Below are 23,913 nucleotides of genomic sequence, written 5' to 3' on the forward strand. Positions count from 1 at the left end.
TCACTTCTAATTTTGATGCGTTTAAGAATGAGACGTGGCTGCGTGGCTTTGCACGCACCGGCCCTGAACGCAGACCAACAGGGCTCCGGTTCGGGAGCGGTCTGACCTCCGGGTGTCTCTAATCACACAGGTGTGACTGAAGCGGGCGACTAATGAAGAGTTTGGTGTTTGAGTCACAGCAGATCAAGACGTGGCTTGGACACGATGCTGTCTCTGATCTGTCTTCTGTCCGTTTGTCTGTTTACGCTGCAGACAGGTGAGGAACGCATTTCACGTTCTACCGTTTTTAGTTCTATGTTTAAACGGGGATTTTCCGTTTGTGCAGCTGAATTTAGTCAGAAACCATCAAACAGGACCGACCGCAACCACACGGCGGCAGGTGGGGATCTGCTCTCATGTGCTGTAGATTTAAAACCATCACGGAGTTTGACTTAATCCGGGACTTTTCTGATCCTTGGTCGGATTGAAGCAGAGATTCAAATCTGTTCAACTGTCATTTCACGACAGTGAAGAGCGAACCCAGTTGCAGTTTGAAGCATTCAAACAGATTAATTTAGTTCAAAGGCATGACATTTGCTGATGTCGTGACTTAAACTTGCACACAACTTTATTTATTAGATAAATCTGAAACTAGGTTGAGCGAGTTTATAAATGAGAGATGAACCAGTTAACATCTGAAGACGTTTTCCTCTTCGTCTGCAGATTTAGACCCGAATCCGCTGAATGTGACGGTAAATGAAACTGTTCTGCAGGAACATGGAACTTTCTCTGGACACTTTGGATTCACTGGTACATTCAATACAGTAACAACTGGTTTAAACATGTTAAATGTCGATAATTTGATCAAATGTTTTATTTATGGATCTGACCTAACACAGATGAAAAACTTATGTGCTAAAATACTTTTATAATGAACGTTTTTTCTTTGTTTATTTAGTAAAAAGCTTTTTTTACAATTCTTTTTTTGAATTTTGTAACGCATCATTAATTGTTAAAAAATAAAACATACTCAGATAAGCAGATGAGCTTTTCAGTGCTAACTCCAACCTTTTTGATTAAACCCTGTGGTTTCTCTGTGGCAGCAGTCTTGGTTGTTCTAACTCACTGAACTAACTCTTTCAACATGCCACCCCAGACCTGGCAGGGGTTCGGTCCTTCAGTCCAGAGCAGGAGATGGAGTCCAGGATCATCGGGGGTCAGGAGGCCTGGGCTCACTCGTGGCCCTGGCAGGTTTCTCTTCGTTTTGCCTCCATGCCGGCCTGTGGGGGGGCCATCATCGGCCCACAGTGGGTTATCTCTGCCGCGCACTGCTTCAAAAGGTCAGAGGTCATCAACATCTGCTGAGTTAGACCAGGATTAGTTCTGATTAGTTCTGACTCCTGATTGGCCTACGGAGCATTTCCATGTCAGATTTCACCAAAGTTGAATTTATGGAAAAGCCCTTGATCAGTTTTCTTCACCGCTGTTGAAATGAACTGATTTCTGCCTAAAACGTCACGGTTTCAAATGCTACAGTAAGCGAGCGCTAATCGTGTCAGACCGTCTCCAGCCAGAGTCCAAACAGCTGATGAATGAAACCTGTTTGCAGGTTCAAGAAAGCCTCATTCTGGACAGTTGTCGCTGGAAAACACGACCTGGATAATCCTCAGGAACCTGGACAACAGGTCAGAAACACGCAGTCCGTTTTGATGGATCAGATGGACTGTGACTGATTTGTTTTATTTTATCTCTGGCTGGTGTCCGTGTGTGTGTGTGCGCTTGTGTTTATTTAATGTGTTTTCGGCAGATGTTTGGTTTTATGCAGCAGTTCCTTTTAATCCAAGACAGTTTTCTCTAAGGGGGGACAATAAAGTCAACCTTGACAATCTAACTGGCATTCGGTAAAGTCTTCCTGTCTGAATAAGGGTCTTAATCACGTTTTTTCAACCAGTGGTCCGTGGACACGTCAGTATAGTGTTCAATGACAAAGTTTTTCTTTTTCTTTTTTTTTTTTTTTCTGACAATGACGGCAACTAAATATGTGTCTGTGTGGGAAACCATCTTTCCTTAACCTCAGAGGATCCTGAATCCTCTGTGGTTAGGAAACCAAAGTACTTAAAAGGACAAATTCACAATTTTTCTATGAAAGTCAGTCTCAAAACTGCAGTCAGGAGTCCACATGAGCACTGTAGCAGGTTTTTCTTGCTGTAATCATCACCACGGTGGAAGCCCCTCTTAATAGTGTAAGTGATGGGGAAACAAAATCCACAGGACTTATGTTGTGCAAAAATGTGTTGTTTTTCACTACTGTTGAGAATGATGAACGAAATTATAAAAATAAGAAGGAAAAAAAGCAGAAAATTCTTGGCGTGAACGTTCATAAAGGAACAGAAACTCAGTTCTTCTGTAAACTCACTGTTCAGTTGGTCGGAGTCTCAGCGATCGTCAATCATTACGGCTACAACACTCGGACTAAAGAGTGTGACATGGCTCTGCTGAAGCTGCAGCAGCCTCTGGTCTTCAACCAGTTCGTCAGACCCATTGACATCTGGATGACTCCGCTACCTCTCTTCAGGAAGTGCACCATCACCGGCTGGGGCTCCACCCGAGAGAGTGAGGACATGTTTAGACTCCTTTCTAGAAAACCCAAGAACTCTTGAGGCTGAATCTGAGCTGACAGGATGTTTCTGGCTTTTTCACCAGATGGTCCCCGAGTTAATAGACTGCAGGAGGTGAATGTGACCATCCTGCCCCCTGAAGTCTGTAACCGGTACTACCTGGGGAGGATCAGGTCCTCCATGTTCTGTGCTGGGAAGGACGGAGGAGGAGCCGATGCCTGTCAGGTTAGACCTGAGCACCTCCAGAGTCCGAAAAGGGTCAAGAAAGACCATACAAGCTCAGAATCTGGACTCAGAAGCACTTAGGACTAGTCGGAGACATGAGAGAGAGAGAGAGAGATTTGATGACTTTAGAGTCCAAATAATAGGATCGGTGTTGTATCCTTGCTGTCCTGTCCTTCCTCTCCACCATTCTTCCTTGTTTCGATGTCATCCTCATCGTTGTCTCAAAATCTTGCTGTCAGGGTGACCAAGAGGATGACAATCTCGTTTCTTTGTTGTCCCGTCTTCTTTTCATGGCCCTGATTTGTCTCCCCACCATCCTCATCTCTTTCTTGTCCTGTCTCGTTTCTTTGTCACGTCTCGTCTCGTAATCATCCTGTCTCCACTTAGTCTCGCCATTTTGTAAAGCTTTCTCATACCATCTTGTTTCATTGTTGTCCTGTCTTCACTCTCGTCTTGCTCTTGTCCTTTTCTGCTGCTGTCTTGTTGCTCGTTTGTCATTAACTGGTTCCATCTTTTCTTGTCTTGTATCTTTGATGTACTATCTCATCTCTATCATCCTGTTGTTTTTCATGCTGTCTTTTATCTTGGGTATCCTGTCTTGACTGTTTATCGTCCTGTCTGGTCTCTTCTCCTGTGATATATTTGTCCTCCCATTTTTTTGACATGTTTCATCTCTCTAAATGTTGTCTTGTTGTTCATTCCATCTTGTCTCTTTCTTATGCTGTCTTGCTTTTTCGTTGTCCTCTTTTGTCTCTTTTATTGTCCCGTCTCATCTCTTCTTATCCACTCTTGTCTCTGTCTCATGTTGTCACTGTAACATTGTCTCCTGTGTCTCAGGGGGACTCCGGAGGTCCTCTGTCCTGCTTCACTGGCAGCAGGTATGAGTTGGCAGGTCTGGTGAGTTGGGGAGTCGGTTGTGGACGAGTCAGAAGACCAGGGGTCTACACCAAAATCCAGCAACACACTCAGTGGATCTATGACATGATGAGTAAGTTCCTCAGATAATCAACACCTGAGATTTTACCTGTAAGAGATGGATTCTGTCTGAAGAGCTCATGTTCTGTTCCTCATTAGATGATCAGAACGTAATGTATGCGGATGACCTCACTAATGAAGGTATGTTTAACCTTAGTCTTTTCATCTAGAAAGTTTGTTTTTCAATTGCAAACTATTATTTTTAATCTTATTTCTATATAATATTTCTGTATTATGCTGACCCACTACACTTACTTGCTGGGGAGAACCTGAACTCCATCCGTACAGATCTGAAATGAATCAACTTTCGGTGTTATTATTTATAAAGAAAACAAAACATAATGCTGAATTCCTCAATCTACCCCCGTATGGTTATATTGTTCCCCTGGGTGACAGAGGACAGGTGCGGTAAGCGACAGAACTCCAGCTGTGATCGTGCTCCAGGCCTCGCTGGTCTCTCCGTGTCCCAGGATGGTGAGGTGTCTGTGGGGAACGTGACTGAGTCCTGCCCCTTCTTCTGGCCGTGGCAGGTCAGTCTGCAGTCCAATGGACGCCACTACTGCAGCGGGGTGCTCATCCACCGCCGCTGGGTCATCACCGCTAAACACTGCAACGTCAGGTAAAGTGTCGCAGGAGCGCCGCTGAGCGCAGCTTCCAGCACTACTGTTACTGCTGACCTTTATCTTCCACCGTAGAGCCAAAGAGGACGTGGTGGCCCTGGGAATTCATGACCTCCGCTTCACATCGTCTCAAGTCGTCCCGGTGGATGAAGTCTTCAACCTGCCACAGGACGGCAGCTTCCCTCCAAAATCGGACCTGTCTCTGCTCCACCTCAGTGTGACGGCCAGATTCAGTAGGAACGCTTAAAAAAATATACCGCACAAACTCTGAAACTCAATGTTTTACACTTAAATTTCCCCCTAGTATCATATAAGGTATGTTGTGTACAATGTTGTTCCAGCTCTATACTGAGGCTGCGTGTGTCCTCCGGTTCTGTCTCCAGGCTCTAATGTGTGTCCAGTTTGTGTCCCTGATGAGGACGAGGAGCTCGATAACAGCTGGCATTGTTTCACAACCGGCTGGGGAGCCACTAAAGCAACAGGTGACCTGAAAATTTCTACATTTCCAGCCAGAAACATGAATGACTCAAAGTTGTGGTTATCACACAACCAGCAGGTGTCACAGCTGCTGATACTTGACCTGGGATCTTACGACTCTGTGGAGGTAAAACGGCTGAATCCTCAGGACATACAATGACACGTCCACCAAATTTCCTCAGCACTATGAAATGCAACCTTAAATGGATTCCTGTAACAAGCAAAGCTGTGGTCGTTTGACTGTTTTAATCAAACTTTTGTGCACGTGTGCTGCTCTCTTGTCTTATTTCTTGTGTAGCTGACATCAATCCGGATGAGCTGCACCACGTCGGACTGACTCTGGTTAATCAGACCACCTGCAGGGAGAAGTGGGGAGGAGGACTCATCAGTGACTCTCACATCTGCTCTCATCCCGCAGGCTCCACCTCCTGCATGGTGATTAATGCCATATTCACGTTGTATCAGATTTATTGTAATCATGAGATTCTGAATTGTAAATAGTATTCACGTCATTATCCAAGTTGTAATTATGACGGAGAAACTCTCAAGAAAGCTCCGATTCATCCGAACTGCAGCTTTATCATAGAGAATTTCCTGCAAACCAATCAAACGTGGACGCCTAATGTCAGCTGAAGTCCATTGTTGAATGTAATTAAACCCACTTTTAATGGATATATTGTAATTGTGCCCATGCAACCCGCCTGACTTTACTGATGTGGATGTGGCATAAACCCCAACACCAATCTCCGTTAGCCCTGACAGGCTCTTTAATCACAGTAGCTGCTCTGTGGACACGATCACATACTGTAAATCACAACAAAAGCTGTGTCTAACGGTGATTAAGAGCGTGGGGGGTTTAGAAAGGATCAGTTACAGAAAGTTCCAGTCGTGAATCCATTTTCATTAGCAACTTTTTGTTTTCCCCACTTTTCTGACTGACTTACAAACCCAGTAACTTCTTAAGATTGAGACCTTACGTTTTGTCTGCAGGGCGACTCCGGGGCTCCTCTGTTCTGTCGGAAACATGGCGCCTACTTCCTGTTTGGTGTGGTCACGTGGGGCAGCCAGCGCTGTGATGCAGACAAACCGGCCATCTTCACCAGAATATCCGATTATCGTTCATGGATCACTGAGGTGACCGAGGACATCTGAACGAGTGGTTCTGTTTATAAAATAAACTAATTCAACTGGAAGCTGTTTGTCCTCCGAGCCGTTAACTGGGGCCAAATCTCCCCATCAGGCACCAGTCTCCTTGAATCATGTTTAATTGGTTTAGTGGTTGATGACCAAGACATTTTCATCCTGTACCAAATATTCATCGTGGAATGACTATTCCAACAATCTAATTCTGCCGAGTTCCCCGGAAGGTCTTGAACAAGCCCCGACCCTTGTTTGGTCCAGAATCAAGATGTGGCACTAAATTCAAAGGAAAATTGCAGTTTGATAGCAATTTTTGACAAAGTGCATGTTTAAGTCCAGATTTCAGAATTATCTTCTATCTTTCGATAAACTAAAATTCTGTATAAAACTTTGACTTAAAGGTGTTTCAAACATTGTCTAATCATGTGTCTTTTCATGTGAATAGAAATTTTCAAAACTTTTCTGAATGTGCTTTGTTGCTTATTGGCCACAGAAGTAATCTGTGTCTTCAAGTTTTGCCTTTATTCTCCCATATTTTCCTACAGTGAATCAGTGGTCCAGGGTTTTCACTGGAGTTTACTGTAACTCTTGCTGGTGTTTTATGTCTGGGTTTTATTTGACGGCAGGGGAAAAAAAAACACTAGAAACAAAAAATAGAGCACAAATCTTCATGATTTTTTTTTTTTTTTTAAATCAACCTCTAACTTTTCAGTTATACATGAATCCTCACTGAATTTTCTATGTTTACAGATTAATCTAAAATGGTAAACAAGGTTTAAACTTTCCAAACAAATAGAGCAAAAAACAGAGGCTTTCCTGGCAACAAACCTGGGTAGAAACAGTTGTTTCTGGAGATTTCAGACTTTTTAAAGTTGATTCAGAGCACCTGAATGCATCAATAGTGTTGGTTTTCTGCGAGGGTAGGTGATGCCGTCCGTCAGTTCTCAAAAAAAGAACACAGCTGCGAACCCTGAAACAGGATCCGGTGTTAAATCAGCTGCTCCGAGGGTTTTCACTTCTTAGAGGTATAAAAACAGTTGTGAGGGTTCCAGTCCAGCAGGGAGCAGCGGGAGCAGCAGCAGCTTCCCTCAGCTGTCCTGCAGCAGGTCATACGATCCTCCATTCACCACCTTGTGTTTGTCGTCCGCCTGCAAACAGTAAGTCTGCAGTTAACACCTCTGTACTGGTTATTTAGCCTGAAACTACAGATGTAACTTAAATTATAGTCATTGTCAATCTATGACTCATTTGTTCAGTCTATAAACGTCAGTGTTAATGACAAAGTGAAATCTTAAGATGACCTCTGACACGTAACCATTTTACGACCCCATAATGTTTTTAATTGATGCAAATGTGGAATAAGACAAAAGCAAGCAAGTCTTTACATTTGAGAAACGAGGACCCGTTGGCCATCGTTGCATTAACTGATTACTGCGTTTATAGTGAACCATGACTCGGCTGCCGACTCACTGCGACATCAGACGCGCTGGACTCGGCAGGTTCTGGAGCTGCTTCATAAACCGGGTTACAGATGCTGCGACTGCTGTCTGCGGGTGGAGCCTCTTCCTCGCATTCATCCTCCTGACAAACAGGAGAGAGGTCAGAACTAAGACATGTTTGTATCTAACACTATTCGGTGTCTTTTACTAACAGCTAAAATGATATTAGACTGATACTAAACTAACCCTAATTAATGTGTCAGACTAATGCTAAAACAGACAAATGAGTCTTACACATTTAATCATATGGTTTTATGTTAAACTGAAAATGTTTTCACTGAATACAGTAAATGCATTGAGCTAATACTAATAAATGCAGTAGCTAGTACTACGACGGTATACCACTGATAATAGTGAAGATGGTATTATTCTAATGGTAAAAACATATTAAAAAAACATTTTAAATACTCATACTAATAAATACTATAAAGACTAACACATACTAATGCTTAACACTTCTTTTAACAAATGTCTTACACAGTAAAGGTATTTCAATAAAGACCAAATGTCTTTTACTAATACTAACGAAAAACAAATGCACTATACTGATACTAAAAATATATTATACAAATTAAAATAAATGTATTATACTGTGAGCAATAGACATGCTGACAATATGGCTACCAGCATAAACTCCTGCTAACATCCCCAAGTGATTGCAATGTTGCTTACAGCCACAATATGAAATGTGCTGAGATCATTTCAACCTGACATCTGAGGTATGTCTCAACTGAAACACTGTAGAAAACTCAAAGTGCTGGATTGACAAACATGGTCTCTCTCTGTCTCTGACCTTAAAGTAGTGGAACTGGAAAGGTTTGGTGGTGTGGGTGTAGAAGTGGTATCCAACAAAGATGACTCCTGCCACCAAAACAATCAGCAGCACCACTCCAACTCCCATCCCCGCCTTGTGTGCCGCGTGCATCTGCAGAGCCAATCAGAGACGAGGGCAGAGGTCAAACAGGAGAAAACACAAGGAGATTTTTCTTTCTTTTTTGGGGGAAAACAGTTCCAGCAGTTACGTCCCGTTGCTGCGTAAACAACAGTGATCTTACGATGACACTCGCCTCTTGGCGCGGGGGCGAGGCTTTCAGGGGTCCCTGGAGAACATGTATGATCCCGTTTGAGGCCAAGATGTCTGAGTTGGTGACAAAGCGGTCGTTGATGTAACGGGATGACTGAGGAGATAAAAAAGGAGTCAAACTCTCAGAAAACAAAATGTTTTCTGACAACCGAAGCTACGTGAACATGATAAGAACCATTGACGGAAGCAACTGAACTCATCTTTACTCGAGAACTTTGCCTCTTGCAACGGTTTTCATTTCTTCTTAAGTGTCTCAGTGGAGAATCATTGTTGCTTTAGGAACACAATCAGGCTTAAAGTGAACTATTATTTTTCTGGAGCATGTTTACTCCGATTGACGGGAGTATAAGCCGATCACAGTCAGCTGCTGTTGTTTCTGTTCGCTTTGTTCTGTCTGCAGCCTCTTTGCCCAAATTAGCATTTTGCGGCTTCAGTTACTGACACAGATGATGTTTAGCAAACAACACACCCCAGGTGATCTTAATGAGATACTATTTGCTCAGGGTCAACTATATTTAGAAAATCAGTCAAAGGTAGGATTATGTTTCCTACAAACGTTGAGCCAGACCAGATCAGCAGCCTACAGGTGAGGGAGGTCGTGCCCAAGCATTGGGCTGCGACAGGACTGGGATAAAATACAGGAAGAAAACGTCACTTAGAAAATAACCAGAACAATATTTGACCACAAATTAAACTTTGTCTGTAGCAGTAACTGTCAGAAACAGTCAAATACTTAATGTTGCTTCTTTGGTGCTGCTTTTTTTTTAAAAATCCGCTATTTGTAATCCCGTGGGGGGGGCGGTCTGGGCCTCTGGTGTACAGACGTAGTAAAAAATCTGACCAGAGCTGAGGGGTCGAGCAGGTCCGCGACTCCGAGGATGGTCAGACTTCCAACTCTGGTTCTGATCCGACTGCCGTTCTTCAGCTGGCTGAGAGGCAGAGCCTGACCCTCTGACAGGTGGAACTCAATGTCCCGCTGAGACAGAGTCTGCAGGGACACATGGACGGGTGAGGACACATCAACGAGTACAGTTACAGTGCCTGTGCTTAGATCTTTCTCCCTCATTCACCTGGTTATCAGGAAGGCCGTTGTTGTCAGGTACAAACAGAGTGGACTGGACCGTCAGGTTGCTGAGACGCTTCACAAAGTGCTTCCCTGAATCGGACTCCTGAGAGTAGTTCAGGATTTGCTGAAGAAGTAAAAGGCCACGATGAAGGTTTCATGGCAACATTCGATGAGGACAATAACTTAAAGGTCTCAGAATTATGTGAGAATTAATCGTGTTTTCTTTTCTATGCAAGTCAGCCATAAACTAATCCTGGTTTTAGGAATCAACCGTGTGATGTTTCAGACTCACTGTGAGGAAGTTGGAGAAGGTCGGCGTGGACTTGAGCACCTGCAGCAGATTTCCTGTGCAACTGAAGCCGTCTCCGATGTAACCAGTCTTACACTCACACTTCACCTCTGAAACAAACAACAGGTTCTCTGATGTCTGCTGGTTATAGTTCATTGTTCCGTCATCATAATAATGATTATTAATAATGAAATGACAGCTCAAGTGGCAGAGCATGCTTGCCTTGTAATTAATGTAATTTTAATTTTAATCCATGCATTTTATGCTTTTAAAAAAAAAAATAGTTCTTTTACCGTATTCTGAAACATTTCTATTGTAAATTCTAGGTTTATATTGGTTTTATTTACTTTGATTTGTTTCTCGGTTGATAAAGATGGGAGCTGTGTAACTTGCAAGATTTTATTGATGAATAAATTGAATGTTGAACCTCACTTGAAATCTGTGTGTATGATTATCAAGATAATGCTGTTTTTCCCCTATCAGATTAGCTTTAATGTCAAAATTTCACACACTGACAACGACGACTTCACACCCAGTCCGCCCAGTCAGAGAGATGGGGAAGGTGTAGTGGTGGCACGAGTTCAAATAAAGAAACAAGGACCTGGTTGTGCAAGACAGACGAGCAAAGTTGCGAGAAATTTCTTCAAAGATATAAATTGGGTCATCGTGTACGTACTCTGATTTAGCTTTTTTCATAAATGTAATTCTTATAATGCCAAATCACTCATTCAAAAATGTAAATGTTCAAAAAGACTACAGTGTTCCATTTCTATGTAGTTGCAATATAAATTAAAAGCAGTTAAAACAAGTAATATTTGCAATGCATATTGAACCTTTACCTAGATTTTCCTTTCTCCTTTGTCAGCATTTTAATTTTGTCATGTTTTATTCAATTCTTAGGCTCTGTGCTGTGAGAAGACGGCACTCTAACCTCAACCCAAATGTTGTTCTGAAACCTTTGTTATAAAAAAATTTTGAGGGAACAAAACGAAACCTGTCATGTTGACATGACCACAAATAACCAAAACGTATAAGGTTGAGTTCAGAAAATGATTCTGTGATTAAAAGAGAACTAAGCGTCAAAGTTATTGCAACAGATTTTGTTTTTGTGTGCAGCAGTTTCATTATGTTGAGTGATGCATGAAAATGATTTGTTTTACAGAGACTTTAAAGTTTCTTTAATTCTGTGAACCTTAGCTGTACCACATCATCCCTCCTCCTCCTTGCTCACCCTTCATCCGGTAGCAGAAGGTGTCCCAGGTCTCGCTCAAGTTTTTGCGGATCCCGTAGTCCACGATGCCCACGTGTCCGAAGCCGCAGTTGGGGTTGGAGTAGGTGGTGGGGTAGGCCACCTGGGCCTGGTCCAACCAGCCAGCAGCACACACGTTCAACCCGCCCTACAGCAGACAGCAGCTTTAATCAGAGAACAACAGATATCACTGGTTGTGTGTGTGTTGTGTTCACTGACCTGCTGAGCGTAGGACAGCTGAGTGTACGTAGCCAGGCTGCCTCCCTCTGCATTGCAGGCCTGTTGAGCCGCACTGTAGTTCAGTTTGTACTGACCTTTATCCGAACGGTAGTGAAACACACCAAGAGTCGCATCTGCACACAAACGCACAACAACAAAAACACACATTTTAAACCAACACACTGTTTAAACGTAGCGATATCTGGAAACTGCACCAAAGAATCCCTCAAAATACCCCTAGTTATTCCTTAATTCACTACTGAAAGCTTAATGTGTTTGCTGCGGCATCCAGAGATTATTTAAGATGGTCATTAATTTGTTAAGATGAAAACAAAACCCCTTACAAATAAATCCAGGTTTGAAGAAGCTTTAATTAAGAAAATCCCTCAATCCCTTAGTTTCATCTGTTACTACGACTCATGAGGGATTCACAACAGGCAAAGACTAAAGCCCTTAAAAAACGCTTTTATTTCCAGAGGCCTTAATGGTCAAATTCAGTAGATTTCAAGAAAAACATTAATGCTGCTTCTAACGCCGACATTAGTAATATGAAACTCGTAACTTTACATTTGAAAATTCCATTAATTTACCCAGTAATAATGACATAATTAAGGTATTTTAAGGGGTTTTATGGCCATAATTAATGGATAATATTTTATAATACTAAATCTATACTGTTAAAGTTTTGGGGTGTTTTTAAAGCGAACAAACTTATCAAAATGATGAAAGACATCTGCTCATTTTTACCTAAGAGGCCTTAATTTTTCTGTAATGTCAAACTCATATTAAATAAAACGAAATGATATTTTTCAGGTTAAAATAAGGATTAATTGGGAACATTTTACAGGATTGTAGTTTTATAGTGCAGACTGATGCTATCTCTGTTATGTGTTTGTCTCCTGAACAGAGCATCAGCAGCAACATCAGCTAAATAGATTAATTCATGGATAAACTATTGAATTACAGTCTATGGTATTATTGTTTATTCTTTTTATCAAAGCAGCTGTTTAATTAAACCCCAGTTTCCCTTAGTCTATTTTCGTTTTCCATTCTGTGAGACATAATGAAAGGGACAGCAGGTTCGAATCGGGTGACTCAACGAGCGAGGAGAAGTGTGGCGGCCAAGGCCGGACCAGCAGCGAAACATTGGTCTAAAATATCACTGTAGTCCGACCAGGCACAAATTGTAACCTCACGCTGTCCCGTGACATTTTACAAAACCGCTATTGGATCGAAATACCTTCAAAGTGTAGGTCTGTACATTTGGCGTCTTGATGACATTGCCCGTTGTCTTGGAGACAGCGGCTGATTGGCAGCTGTTTGCCCTCACAGGTCACTCCGTCTCCAATGTAGTTGTCTTTACACTTGCACGTCTTCTTCCCCTGTTCACACAAACACTTTTCATGCTACTGTGGCTAAGATATTGGACGTCCAAACCTTTGAAAATAATTCCCAGTTCAGTCTCACTGGAGCTATCATGGTGCAGGTAGCGTGTTCGTGGCAGCCTCCGTTGTCTCCAGAGACGCAGGGGTCGATGGGCTGACAGGTGAACCCGTCTCCAGAGTGACCGTTAGGACAGGTGCAGCTCACCTTTCCTCCTTTCTGAGAACATTTAGCTCCTGTAGCACAACCACCGTTCCAGACCTTACACATTTCCACCACTAAAGAGACAGAGACAGGGACAGGGACAGGGACATCCTGAGCCTCACTAATGTCAAAAAATATGCATTCATTCATTCATTCATTCAATACGAAAAAGTTAATATAAATGGATTTTGACCCTCCTATTATTACTCTTTGTCTTACTTCTATTTGGGGGATAATCATGCACCTAGTTTTTGGGACTACAGTTCCCATAATGCTCTGCGGGACATAAGCAAGTAAGGTGAGAGCTCCACCCTGTGTGAGGAAGAGGAGGATTGATGGGGTACAGTTAAGAAAGTTCACAGAATTAAAGAAACTTTGAACTTAAGAACGGTTCACACCTGACAACTTAGTCTCGTAAAGCAAATCATTTTCATCACTCAACATAATGAAACTGCTACACATAAAAACAAAATCTGTTGCAATAACTTTGATTTTTTTTTTTTTTTTTAAGCCTGTATCTGTTTCCATTCAGTCAAACTGTCCCTTTAAAAGCTGCTGAACCAGCTGTGATCAGCTCCTGTTCTCAGTGTAGCCGTGGACGTTCAGACAACTGTCACTGGGTCACTGTGATACTGAAGGAAACTTAAAAACAGGGAGATTCTGAATGAAGTTCTGCAGCCTCTTTTTCCTCTGGTTTCTAAGTGGATTTCTGGAGCTTTATTCTGGAGGGACATCAGAGATAATGATGTCCTCAGGAAGTGGATGTCAAACTGAATCATATCAACATTTGTCTCATTTCTTTCAGTTCAGATCTAAATCAGTTAGGACTCTGAGAAGGAGGAGGATTTTTGGTGCAAATTGCTGCCCTCAGTCCAAGTCTCTCACTCCCCCCTGGGGAGGCGCCTCACACTAAAAACCTCTGATCTACAGCAGAAGCTAAACATGTTGAAAATCCTACATACCATCTCTTTGTATTGCATTTATAGTGTATTTACCTGTACAGGTGAATCCATCTCCTTCATAAAATGGCCGACAGATGCAGGTGTTGTTGTCCTTACAGACGGCTTTGGGGGAACAGGACGGCGAACACTCGAAGACTTCAGCTGCAGGAGACACGGAGATACTGTTAGTCTGGTGATGTTCACACAAGTGATTCACACGAAGCTGCGTACTCGTTCGGGAATTAATCGCCGGACAGGACGTCCTCAACGTACTCTGAAAAACACAAACTTGACCATCTAGAATTCCATGACCTCCACCTGCTGATGAAGATCATGTGATACGAGCGAAAACTCCGCCAAAGCAACTAAATGGACCTTGTAGTTTCAGTGGTTCCAAACCTTGGGGCAGATGTTCTGTCACTTAATATGAGTGCAAAAAGAACAAGAAAGGATTCAGGTCTATGGTGGGCCTGAGTCCTCGGTTTCATCAGTGCCCCAAACCATTTTTATCCCCCAAATCACAAAAAAAGGTAAAATAAATTGGAAAAATGAATTAAAAGATAAGCAGCATAAATGAAATTAAATTCATTAATTAATGCAACAGGACTCACGTGAAGTGGCCAAAGACAGAAATAAAACAAAATATAAAAAGAACAACACAAAACCATTGGAGCAAAATTTATATAAGGTTTTTTTTTTCCCAATTTTGGGAACCAGAACAATTTTCATAAAAAAACAAAAAAATTTCCCCCCTTACCTCTGACATCGTACTTAAAAGTCCTACAGAGCAGGTTTCAGAATAAAATCAGTCGCTCTTCCTGGGCTTTTCAATTTTAAGCTATTTGTGTCATTTTGTTTGATTTTAACCACATAAAGAAAAAGTTGAACTGCTGGTCTGATCGCATTTGCATTTATCCATCAACGCTTTTAAAATTCTCTCAAACTCACATTGCTCAGTCTCACATCGGTCTCCGGTCCAACCGGTCTCACAGAAACACGAACCTGTACCTTTACGTCCGTCGTCACATGACCCGTGTTCTGAGCAGTTACAGGCTGAAAAACAAGCGGATTAAAAACAAACTGTTAGAACCAGAAAAGCTGGAGGACCAGATGTCAGACCGGAGGCTGTCTGACTGATGCTCACCTTTACAGGTGGGTCCGTAGAATCCGTCGCTGCACTGCTCACAGGCCACACCCCTGAAACCTGCGTCACAGGTACAGGTGCCGTTACCGAGGTGACCGTCATCACATTTACCACGGTTACTGCAGAGTGAGCCGACTCCACCTGGACACACTGGACGGAGACAGGAGAGGATCATTCGCACGTCCAAACGTTTCATGAACGAGCAAGAAAATAAACTACGTTTTTAAATCAGAGACATCCTCAGTGCCGCACACAGTTTTTCCTTTTTACTGCAAATTCAAATTACAATCATAGAATTATTAAATTATCACAACAACGAAAACATTCTTTAAACATAATGGAAAGAAATTATGTCCAACGACTTTCAGTGAGCGAAGGAAGAAAGAAAATAGAGGAAAATTTAGGAATGATAAAAATAAAAATGTTCATGGTGAGTAAAAACGATAGAAAGTACAATTCATTACATTACATTATAGTTGACTTGTAAAAATATCAAGTAAAAAAATTATTTTTTAAGTAAAAGTCACAAAAACTCAAATACCAAAATTATGATAGTAGGTCAGAATTATGGCTTTTTCATTAAAATTGTAACGTTTCGGGCAAAATTATAAGTTAAAAATATAACTTGTAAAGACAGATATATAACTTTTGTAGTTAAAATTGTAGCTGTTACATCAAAACTACGATACCAAGTCAAAATTGTACCTTTTAAAGTAATGACATAAGTAATCGTTTTAAGTTTAGAAGTTATACTTTGTACTCTAACTTAAAATTTTTACTTTTTAGGTGAAAATTATCACCTTTAAGTTAAAATGTTGTTACTTGGATAAAATTATGACAGAGTCAAAATTACGTGTTAACACGTAGAAACACGTAGTTATCTTGAATTTCGACTTTCGATCTCATAAGTAAGATTTATGAGACACTAGTGAATAAATTAGACGAAATAAGTCACAATTTTCACTTTTTACCACAGTTTTTCAGTTTTTACCACGAAAACATTTATTCGTTATCTCTGACTTTGATATGTTTTACATTTATCTGGTAAGAATGCATCGAAGAGATCTGAGTAGTTGCTAAACGTAGCGACAAATTTGCTATAAAATGGTCGGTATGTAGTTGCCGGGTTGTCTCACCCAGACAGTCTCGTCCGTGGTAACCATGACAACACTTTGGTTGCCAGAAGTTGACGGTGCAGACGCTGCGACAGCCGGAGTTTTTAGTAACGAACATGGTGGGAAGATCACACTTCTGAACCTCCTGAACACAAAACAACACGGAGGAGACATCGGAGTCACAAACAGACGGGCTTCACGTTTCCTGAAGAATTTAGAAGATGATGGTGATCAGACCTTCACTTTGGAGCCTCTAGGACAGCGAACAGCTGAGGAGGTGCACAGTCCACAACTCATCTACCACAGAAGGAAGGAAAAAAAACAACAGAAAAATAAAACCAGATCCATGTCTGCCTTGGAACCGGGTCAACCTCCTCTGTGTGTTTACCCGAGTTATCAGCTCTCTCCTGATATTTACTGGTCAGGTCAGGTAATCTCTGGGGAAGATTCCCTGACCAGTTAGTCCTCGTGTTCGGGGACTTTCACATGAGAAAAGTTAAACTAAAGTTTGACAATAAAAACAAATGAATTGTTACTTTTGTGGTGGTTGTCCAAGTAATTTATTGTGTATTTCTAATCTATAGTTTTCTTTTGTTGTTTTACAGTCAACCTACTAAAATATGAATTATAAAACTCTATAAATTTTACATTTCCTGGTTCCCGCACATCTTGTCCATAAGTGTACGAGATCTCATGTCAATATCTATAACTATTAAAGTTTTACAGGGCAATTACTAGGCCGTGTACTGAGGCATCCTCTTGAGGCCAAACCTCTCCAAAATGGTTCCAATGTGCTTTTCAGTATTTTAGGAAGTAGCGTTTTTTTGATGTTGTTGTTACAGTAAACAATTTTGATGGTGAAAGAAAATGTTAAAAGAGATTTGAAATTCCTTTAAATTGCTCAAATGCACGCACAACTTGGCTGTAACAAAACCAGGAGGAGGTTTGCAAGACATTTTGATTCATTACAAAACAGCAGCAGCACTGACGTGAAACTTCTAACTTCACATATTTGTATCTTATAATTTGCTGAAAATGTCGAGACCCGCGTTTCTTTGACACAGACCTTAGTTTTGCTTGATGAGCAACTGTTTCACACAAAAAGCACATCGTAGACGCCAATGTCCACACACTAGGGGGCGCTGCAGAGAGGGGCTAAGGAAAGCAGGATTTAGTGCGCAGTCAGTAAAGTGAGATTCACCTGGAGGTCAAAGGTCGTCTGTTCATCGCAGCGTCCTCCGAGGCTGGGCGGCGTCAGCAGGCAGTCGATCCCGTAGGCGATTCCACCGTTAAAGATGAGGTGTCTCTGAACGATCCGACACTTCCCGGGATTAACAAAGATTTCTCCCTGTTCAAAGCAGAGACAATCGTTTGATAAGGGCCCATCTCATCTCTTTCTCCTTAATTCCCGTTTCTGTTGTACTTACGATGGCGTCCACCCCTCCGCAGGTGAAGGAGAGCGGCGAGCCCTGCAGAGTCCGAGCCGAGTCCAGATGGATCAGACCTTCTGCGTAAATCTGAGTTTGGCCAGAAAAAGGTGAAGGAGAAAAATAAACGAGAAACAGAGGGAATCTGTTCAGGAGGAGGAGTCCTGAGAGGAAAAACTGTTACTTCAAGAAACGCTGAAAAGATCCTGACATTCAGGTTCATAAATTCAGAGTGGCTGAGCACAAACCATATCTCTGCCACAGTTCAAGTCCCGTCCTAGCCTCCCCTTACGTCCTACTGTCTTGTCTTGAGATCTCATATCAAGATCTTGTTATCTCTGAGTATTTTTATCACGATATAGGGTTAATCATTTATGTGCGACCTTCCCGAGAACAACTGGGGGGATTTATCTGTTTCCAACATCAGGGATGGGTTTTATTTCCTTTCATTTTCTTACTACTCTGTTTTTCCTCTTCATGTGTAAAATGGGAAAACCTCAAGTAAATATACTGTATACAGTTTAGTGTATATAACCGCTGAAAATTTTAAAGTTCCCCTCCAGGCACGTTTTAAATTATGAAAACAATACTCTGCTATGATTAATATTTGGTTTAACATGGTTTTCCCCACGTAAAAGTTTTTAAAAAAAGATAATAATAAGAAGAAAAATAAAATAAAATAATAAGAAGAATTATCTGGAAAACTCCCTGGTTGAATAAAAGCCTATAGCAGTAGGAGTTTCCAGAAAGTGATGGGCCAACGGGGAGCGAAGATTCGAGTAGATTCCAACAAAGTGTTTGTGGTGAAGAAAGTTTAATGAAGAGTTGTTGAAAGTGAACTCGTTCATATTTTGTTGTAATTGATGTTGTAGCCTCTGTTTAAAACAGTTTTCTATTGGTACTTTAATGTTCCTCACCTTCTGGGCCTGCAGGATGTGGTACTTCAGGTATTCCACCAGCTGAGGTCGGTTGTCCTGGTGGAACAGGAAGTCCTTCTGCTCCTGCGGCAGAGACGCCATGACGCCGTCTGAGGGCAGGAAGACCGTCACCGGCTGGTACATCCCATCATTCAACAGGTCCGTCACACCTGTGTCCTGAAACACAGGTAACAGTCATCACCCTGTGACTAAATCCAGTGGGTCTGCACTGAGAGTGTGGAGGGGACACGTCGGAGGAAGGAGAGAATGAAAGCTGTTAGAAAATAAATCAAGCTGAAACCAGGTCCCAGTGAACCTGTACGGGCTTGACCCTCCTGACCAGGTTTAAACACGTTGTCATTTCGGTGTAGTACAAAGTTTAGGTGTCTCACCTTGAGCAGTTTGTAGAAGGCTTTATAGCCATGATGTTCAGCCACATCGGTCAGGTTCCGCTGTGGGAGAAAAACGTGTGTAGGCAGGAGTTAGATGACTCATTGATTAGTGGATTTACAGAAAAAACAACAACTGGTCCCGTCACATAACCAGTAAATATCCTAGATATTATCTTGTTACCAGTTTGAAGATATGACTTTGGGTTCTACGGATCAGCACTAATGAATTAATCAGAAACCAATCGATAGACGAATGTGCAGCCTGTGTTGTGAACTGACAGGGACGTCTGGATCCTCGTCTCTGTCCACGTTGGGAGGAAACAGAATCCTGTTGATCTCGTGGAAAACCCCGTTAATGCTGACGTCATGGCTGTACGTCACGTTAGCCTGGTTGATGAAAATGCTGCCCTGAAAATGTTCAACATACAAACAGTCACACGGCTTTTATTTACTGCCAACCAAAAGACAATATTTTATCCCTTAAAACATTTTCAGCGCGCCTCTTGTTCGTTTTTATTAGGCTTCAGTGTGAAGACGTCCGGAATTTCTTTAGTTTCATTGACAGCGTCATTACATTGGTTGGGAAACACAGAAGAATGTGTAGAAACCGGAATGAAAACCTTATTTTTATTAAATCCGAGAAAGTGAGAGCAGCACATCTGTAGAAATGAACAGTACACTGAAGTTAACATGTGAGCCGTTGTAGTAGGCTGCAGGTATTCCAACCCCTCAATGTTCGTTTTAACCAGCCTTTACTTGTGAGTGACCTACTTATTTGCGCTGACTCCCAGATATTAGAGATGTAGAAATTAACATGAATACTAGCTTTTAGTTTCTATTGCACTCACACAGTGCATGTTCCTGAATAGAGTTGTGTTTAATAAAATTACCAGAAGCCCAGTAGTAATTCTAGCGCAGGCGGAGGCTACTGGTTGGTCTCATGGACGCGTCATAAGAACAGGATACCGGACTCCACAACGGCCCCTTCGTGGATTAAAAAATCAGAACACAAAGAGTCACAACCGAGCCTGTTTGCAGGCGGAGGCCTTTCAGACGTCTCTCTCTTATATCTGAGGTCTCTGGGAAAAGTGCTTTGGTTGCATTACCACAGGCGACCACTGGTACAGAGCGTATCACCTTAATATCACTGCTAATACATTACTGGTCAGGTCTTGCTTACGATTTGGGAGGTGGGGGGTCAGTAGGGGCCCAACAATGAATTTTTGCCTTGGGGCTCCCTCATAGGTTGATTCAGCCACGTTAGCGGACAAACAGCTCACATGGCTGGTGGTTGATAACTAGGACTCCGAATGTCTCGCGTCAGTCGGACGTCGTGATGGGAAACAGCGTCTCGGAGGTGTGAGGTGTGGACATTGTTTCAACAAGTGCTGGATGTCTAAAAACAGTTTTATCCTGTTCTGAAGTAGTATGTTATTTCCTTACACAGGACAGGGATTACGGGACTTTTGGATTCTTTCATTCATACTTTAAGACGGTTAATCGTGTGAACAAATGAACCCGGAGCCTGTTTCTGCCCTCCGATCGGTCACCTGGATGGACCTGGTGGTCAGGACGAGTCCGGACAGAGACGTCAGGTTTCGGGGTTGACTCAGGTCTGCGAGCAGCAGAGTGTGACACATAACGATGTGGCTGCGCAGGACGGCGGCGTATCGTTCTTTATGATTATCCGACATCAAGGATTTCATCTGAAAAGAAAACAAATAAATAATACAAATAAATCCTCTGCGCTGTTTAGCAGTGCAATTGATTTTGCTCTTTTTTATTTCACATGAATGAAACTGGTTTTCCAGAATAATTTCTGATCAAGTATGACACTCAAAAAACTTTAAAGATCATTGTTAATGTCCCAAATTTCTAAATTCCTAAACTTAGGGTTAAATTTTAGGACAGCTTATCAGTGTTATATCAAACTAATTCTTTAATAATTCAAATTTTTCTGTCAACAATACTCAGAACTCCATTTAAAAATTTCCCACAAAAAAATGCCGTTAGCATTCGATGTGTCTAATATCTACAAGTCTAGATTCCCTTATGCAAATGTTCTGCTCTAAACCATCAAATTATTCGCTGTGATGCTGAGTTGGTAAAAAGTTCACTTCTGTTATTACCGTTTCCTTTATCCAGCCTTTTTCTTTGCTGCTTGCCTCAGTTTTCTAAGTTGTGTTGTTTTCGTATCTGTATACCTGAGTTTTTAACCCAATCGTTTGCTTCTAAAGAATAAGTGGTTTTGACTGCCTGACTGCAACGGCCTTATGTTACCTTATTTGGTCATAAACCAAAGTACAGGACAAATTAAAATGTCAACCTGATGGTGGCGCTAGATGAAAAGTCAGGGGATCAGCAGAGTTATTACACTTCATCCTGAGGGGAACATGAACGTCTGAACCACATGTCGTCAAAGTCCATCCAATGGTTGCTGCTAACCTGGCTACAGATTTAAATAAGTAAAGTCAGTTTGTTCAGAAAACATCTGACTCTGAATCAAGAAATTTTAATTTGTCACCTTGCCGGGTCCGTTTTTGTCCGCTGCGAAGGCGCCGCTGCTCGGAGCGAAGACGGTGAACGGGCCGCGACCTTTCAGAGAAATCTCCACCATCTGAAACCAGAGTTTTTACTTCTGTTAATCTGCTTTGACCTGCAGGAGGCGACGGAGTGAAACGTCTCGTCACTCACCATCAGACCGATGTAAAAGTCTCTCAGCTTCCTCGTCAGGATTTCCTGCAGAGAGCCAGCTGTTAGGTTAAAGAACCGTGGAGACGGTTTCATTCTGTTTCAGTGTCTGGGGTTTCAGCTGCTCACCTTCCCCACGGTGCCTCTGCAGATGAGGCCATCTCCGATGAAGTTGCCGGTGCACGTACAGGTGCGAACCCCTGGACTGGTCATGTTGCACCTAGCATACTGGTGACAGCCCCCGTTTTTCTGGGAACATCAGCAGTAACAGGTTAAAGATACGAGCGTGTTGCTGCGTAGAACGGAAAGATCTGAGGAAAACAGATCCGTCGTTTTCTCATCAAAATTATAAATATGCTTTCCACCGGGATTATAAAAAAATCACCTCACAAGACAGAAAAATAAACCCGAGACATCCCATTTGTAGCTGTGACGTTACTCACTTGCTGAAGATCCGGACTCACAGTAATACTGACAAACTGCTGCTAAGTCACAGGACAGAGTTTCATTTCAGACTGATGACCGCTAATGCTACTTTTGTGATAGCTTGAAATACTTCTGTCTACTCCAGGAAAACCTCCGTCTTCCCCATAATATTTCTGTATCGCCTCACACAGCTGTGTGTGTCTTTGCAGTACGTTTGAATGCTCCCACATACTTTTTCAGTACCTCGCAGTACTTTTGCATTCTCTTGGAATACACTTTTGAGCTACCTCGCAATAGTTTTGTGTTACCTCGTGGAAGTTTTGTGTTACTTTGCAGTACTTTACTTAGACCTATGCGTTGCCTCTCAGTTTTCCACCAGTACTTAGCGCCTGTGATATAATTCATATCATAATCACAATCATTTTTGATTAAATTCAACAAAGTGATATGATCTCAAATCAGATCACTCTCAAATTAAACTGAATCACTATCAAACCAACAATTCACACGGTTTATGAGTTTTAGTTAAGAGTGGAGACAAACTCACCTTTCGACACAAGTTGATCATCTGACAGTTCTGTCCGTCACCAGAGTAACCTTCAGTGCAGGCACAGGACGTCTGAATGAAGCGAGTGAACGAAAATTACATCGTACCACAATATTGAAAAGAGCATAGCCTAGACCTGCTCTGTATGAAAAGTGCCCTCGTCATCTGCAGATCGTTGTGCTTATTAAAAATTCCACATCAGAGAGTAAAATCAGTTTTTACTTTGTTGGGTCCGACATGGACGCAGTCTGCGTTGACGTGGCAGCCTCCGCTTCCTTCCAGACAGGGATTGATCTCTGTGGGAGAAACACAAAACCCCCGCGGCACTCGAAGGCATCACACATTCTGTTTGTTTCCCTGATGATTATACAATGGCAAAAAATCTTAAACAGGTGGACCTCAAGGGACCTGAGAAAAACATAAAACCCTTGACAGAAATAAAGAATAGTAAGAGCAGATCACCTACCGACACACACGAGTCCATCTCCAGAGTATCCGCTGGTACAGACGCAGTCTCTACGTCCAGGTCGAGTCCTTTTACAGACCGCATACAGACTGCAGCCGCCATTATCCACCAAACATGGGTCTTTAGCTGCAATCATCATCATCATCATCATCATCATCTTCATAGTCATCACCAAGACAAAATTTCCCAAACCAACCTCAGGAAAATGAACAGGCAACTCATTTGTAGCCAGTTTGTTTAAACTTTGACCTCGCACGTTCGTTCAGGTGAGAAGAACGAAGCTGTCTGAACTCCTCTGGTACTGTTAGGTCGTTGCTTTTACCTTGACAGAAGGTCCCGTTTCCTTCGAATCCTGCAGCACAGCGACACTGAGGGCCGGACGGTCTGATCACACAACTATCAGACAAGGGAAAACAGAAAATCTGAAACTTGAAACTTCCTTTACGGAAGTATGTAAAAACAATAAAATCCTGAAGGGGGCGCTGCAGTGGGTGGGGCCTTCCGTATGTTTCAAAGAGATGAAAATGAAGGAGTCTGTTAACAGTTTGCATGGACTTACTTTGCGCTGGTGTGACATTTCACTGAGCCGCACAGCTCATCAGCTTTGGATTCAATCTCTGCAAAACAGCAGACACACAGTCATGGGATGGAGCGTTACGGGGCAAAGTCTTCATGTCTAAGTATGAAATGGAAAATTTACCAGACAAACGTCATAAATTAAAGTCACCACTTATGAGAAAAATGTTGTGAAAATGTTGCGTTTTCTAACTTTGTGCCTTAAAATTGCAACTTTTTTTAATTCTAAGAATATTGAGTTTTT

The 23,913-nt window shown here is 42.1% G+C and overlaps 2 protein-coding genes across 5 annotated transcripts in view; one reads left to right on the forward strand and one right to left on the reverse strand.

Moving 5' to 3' along the window:
* The first annotated feature begins 92 nt into the window (after positions 1-92).
* Positions 93-6,400, forward strand: ovch1 (ovochymase 1). 3 transcript variants are annotated; one of them, XM_040143248.1, is made up of 13 exons: positions 93-256; positions 703-789; positions 1,136-1,319; positions 1,589-1,664; positions 2,403-2,592; positions 2,683-2,822; positions 3,660-3,810; positions 3,897-3,938; positions 4,194-4,416; positions 4,493-4,650; positions 4,801-4,899; positions 5,193-5,329; positions 5,885-6,398. In XM_040143248.1, the coding sequence occupies exons 1-13, from the start codon at positions 205-207 to the stop codon at positions 6,044-6,046; spliced, it is 1,701 nt and encodes a 566-aa protein (XP_039999182.1). In that variant the 5' UTR covers positions 93-204; the 3' UTR covers positions 6,047-6,398. The 3 variants fall into 3 exon arrangements, with proteins under 3 accessions (XP_039999182.1, XP_039999173.1, XP_039999190.1); XM_040143239.1 differs by lacking the exon at positions 93-256 and adding an exon at positions 263-379 and having other exon boundaries at positions 5,885-6,399; XM_040143256.1 differs by lacking the exons at positions 93-256; positions 2,403-2,592; positions 2,683-2,822 and adding an exon at positions 263-379 and having other exon boundaries at positions 5,885-6,400.
* A 299-nt stretch (positions 6,401-6,699) lies between these two features.
* Positions 6,700-23,913, reverse strand: part of stab2 (stabilin 2) — a 41,113-nt gene continuing 23,899 nt past the window's right edge. The window contains exons 40-69 of one of the 2 annotated variants that reach the window (XM_040143226.1): positions 23,653-23,710; positions 23,416-23,489; positions 23,094-23,219; positions 22,850-22,923; positions 22,628-22,699; positions 21,784-21,903; positions 21,658-21,702; positions 21,488-21,580; positions 20,514-20,669; positions 19,243-19,371; positions 18,964-19,023; positions 18,572-18,748; positions 17,655-17,744; positions 17,429-17,575; positions 16,465-16,524; positions 16,249-16,372; positions 15,113-15,262; positions 14,917-15,021; positions 14,023-14,130; positions 12,908-13,101; positions 12,681-12,822; positions 11,441-11,574; positions 11,204-11,369; positions 9,976-10,082; positions 9,688-9,807; positions 9,459-9,605; positions 8,601-8,711; positions 8,327-8,458; positions 7,505-7,615; positions 6,700-7,182 (exon numbers count right to left, since the gene is read on the reverse strand). In XM_040143226.1, the coding sequence (XP_039999160.1) occupies positions 7,123-7,182; positions 7,505-7,615; positions 8,327-8,458; positions 8,601-8,711; positions 9,459-9,605; positions 9,688-9,807; positions 9,976-10,082; positions 11,204-11,369; positions 11,441-11,574; positions 12,681-12,822; positions 12,908-13,101; positions 14,023-14,130; positions 14,917-15,021; positions 15,113-15,262; positions 16,249-16,372; positions 16,465-16,524; positions 17,429-17,575; positions 17,655-17,744; positions 18,572-18,748; positions 18,964-19,023; positions 19,243-19,371; positions 20,514-20,669; positions 21,488-21,580; positions 21,658-21,702; positions 21,784-21,903; positions 22,628-22,699; positions 22,850-22,923; positions 23,094-23,219; positions 23,416-23,489; positions 23,653-23,710 (3,392 nt within the window). In that variant the 3' untranslated portion in view covers positions 6,700-7,122. Of the gene's footprint in view, positions 7,183-7,504; positions 7,616-8,326; positions 8,459-8,588; positions 8,712-9,458; positions 9,606-9,687; positions 9,808-9,975; positions 10,083-11,203; positions 11,370-11,440; positions 11,575-12,680; positions 12,823-12,907; positions 13,102-14,022; positions 14,131-14,916; positions 15,022-15,112; positions 15,263-16,248; positions 16,373-16,464; positions 16,525-17,428; positions 17,576-17,654; positions 17,745-18,571; positions 18,749-18,963; positions 19,024-19,242; positions 19,372-20,513; positions 20,670-21,487; positions 21,581-21,657; positions 21,703-21,783; positions 21,904-22,627; positions 22,700-22,849; positions 22,924-23,093; positions 23,220-23,415; positions 23,490-23,652; positions 23,711-23,913 lie in introns of both variants that reach the window. The other variant, XM_040143219.1, reaches the window with a different exon arrangement.

The sequence above is a fragment of the Xiphias gladius genome, chromosome 2, assembly GCF_016859285.1.
Source record: "Xiphias gladius isolate SHS-SW01 ecotype Sanya breed wild chromosome 2, ASM1685928v1, whole genome shotgun sequence".
Lineage (NCBI taxonomy): Eukaryota > Metazoa > Chordata > Actinopteri > Istiophoriformes > Xiphiidae > Xiphias > Xiphias gladius.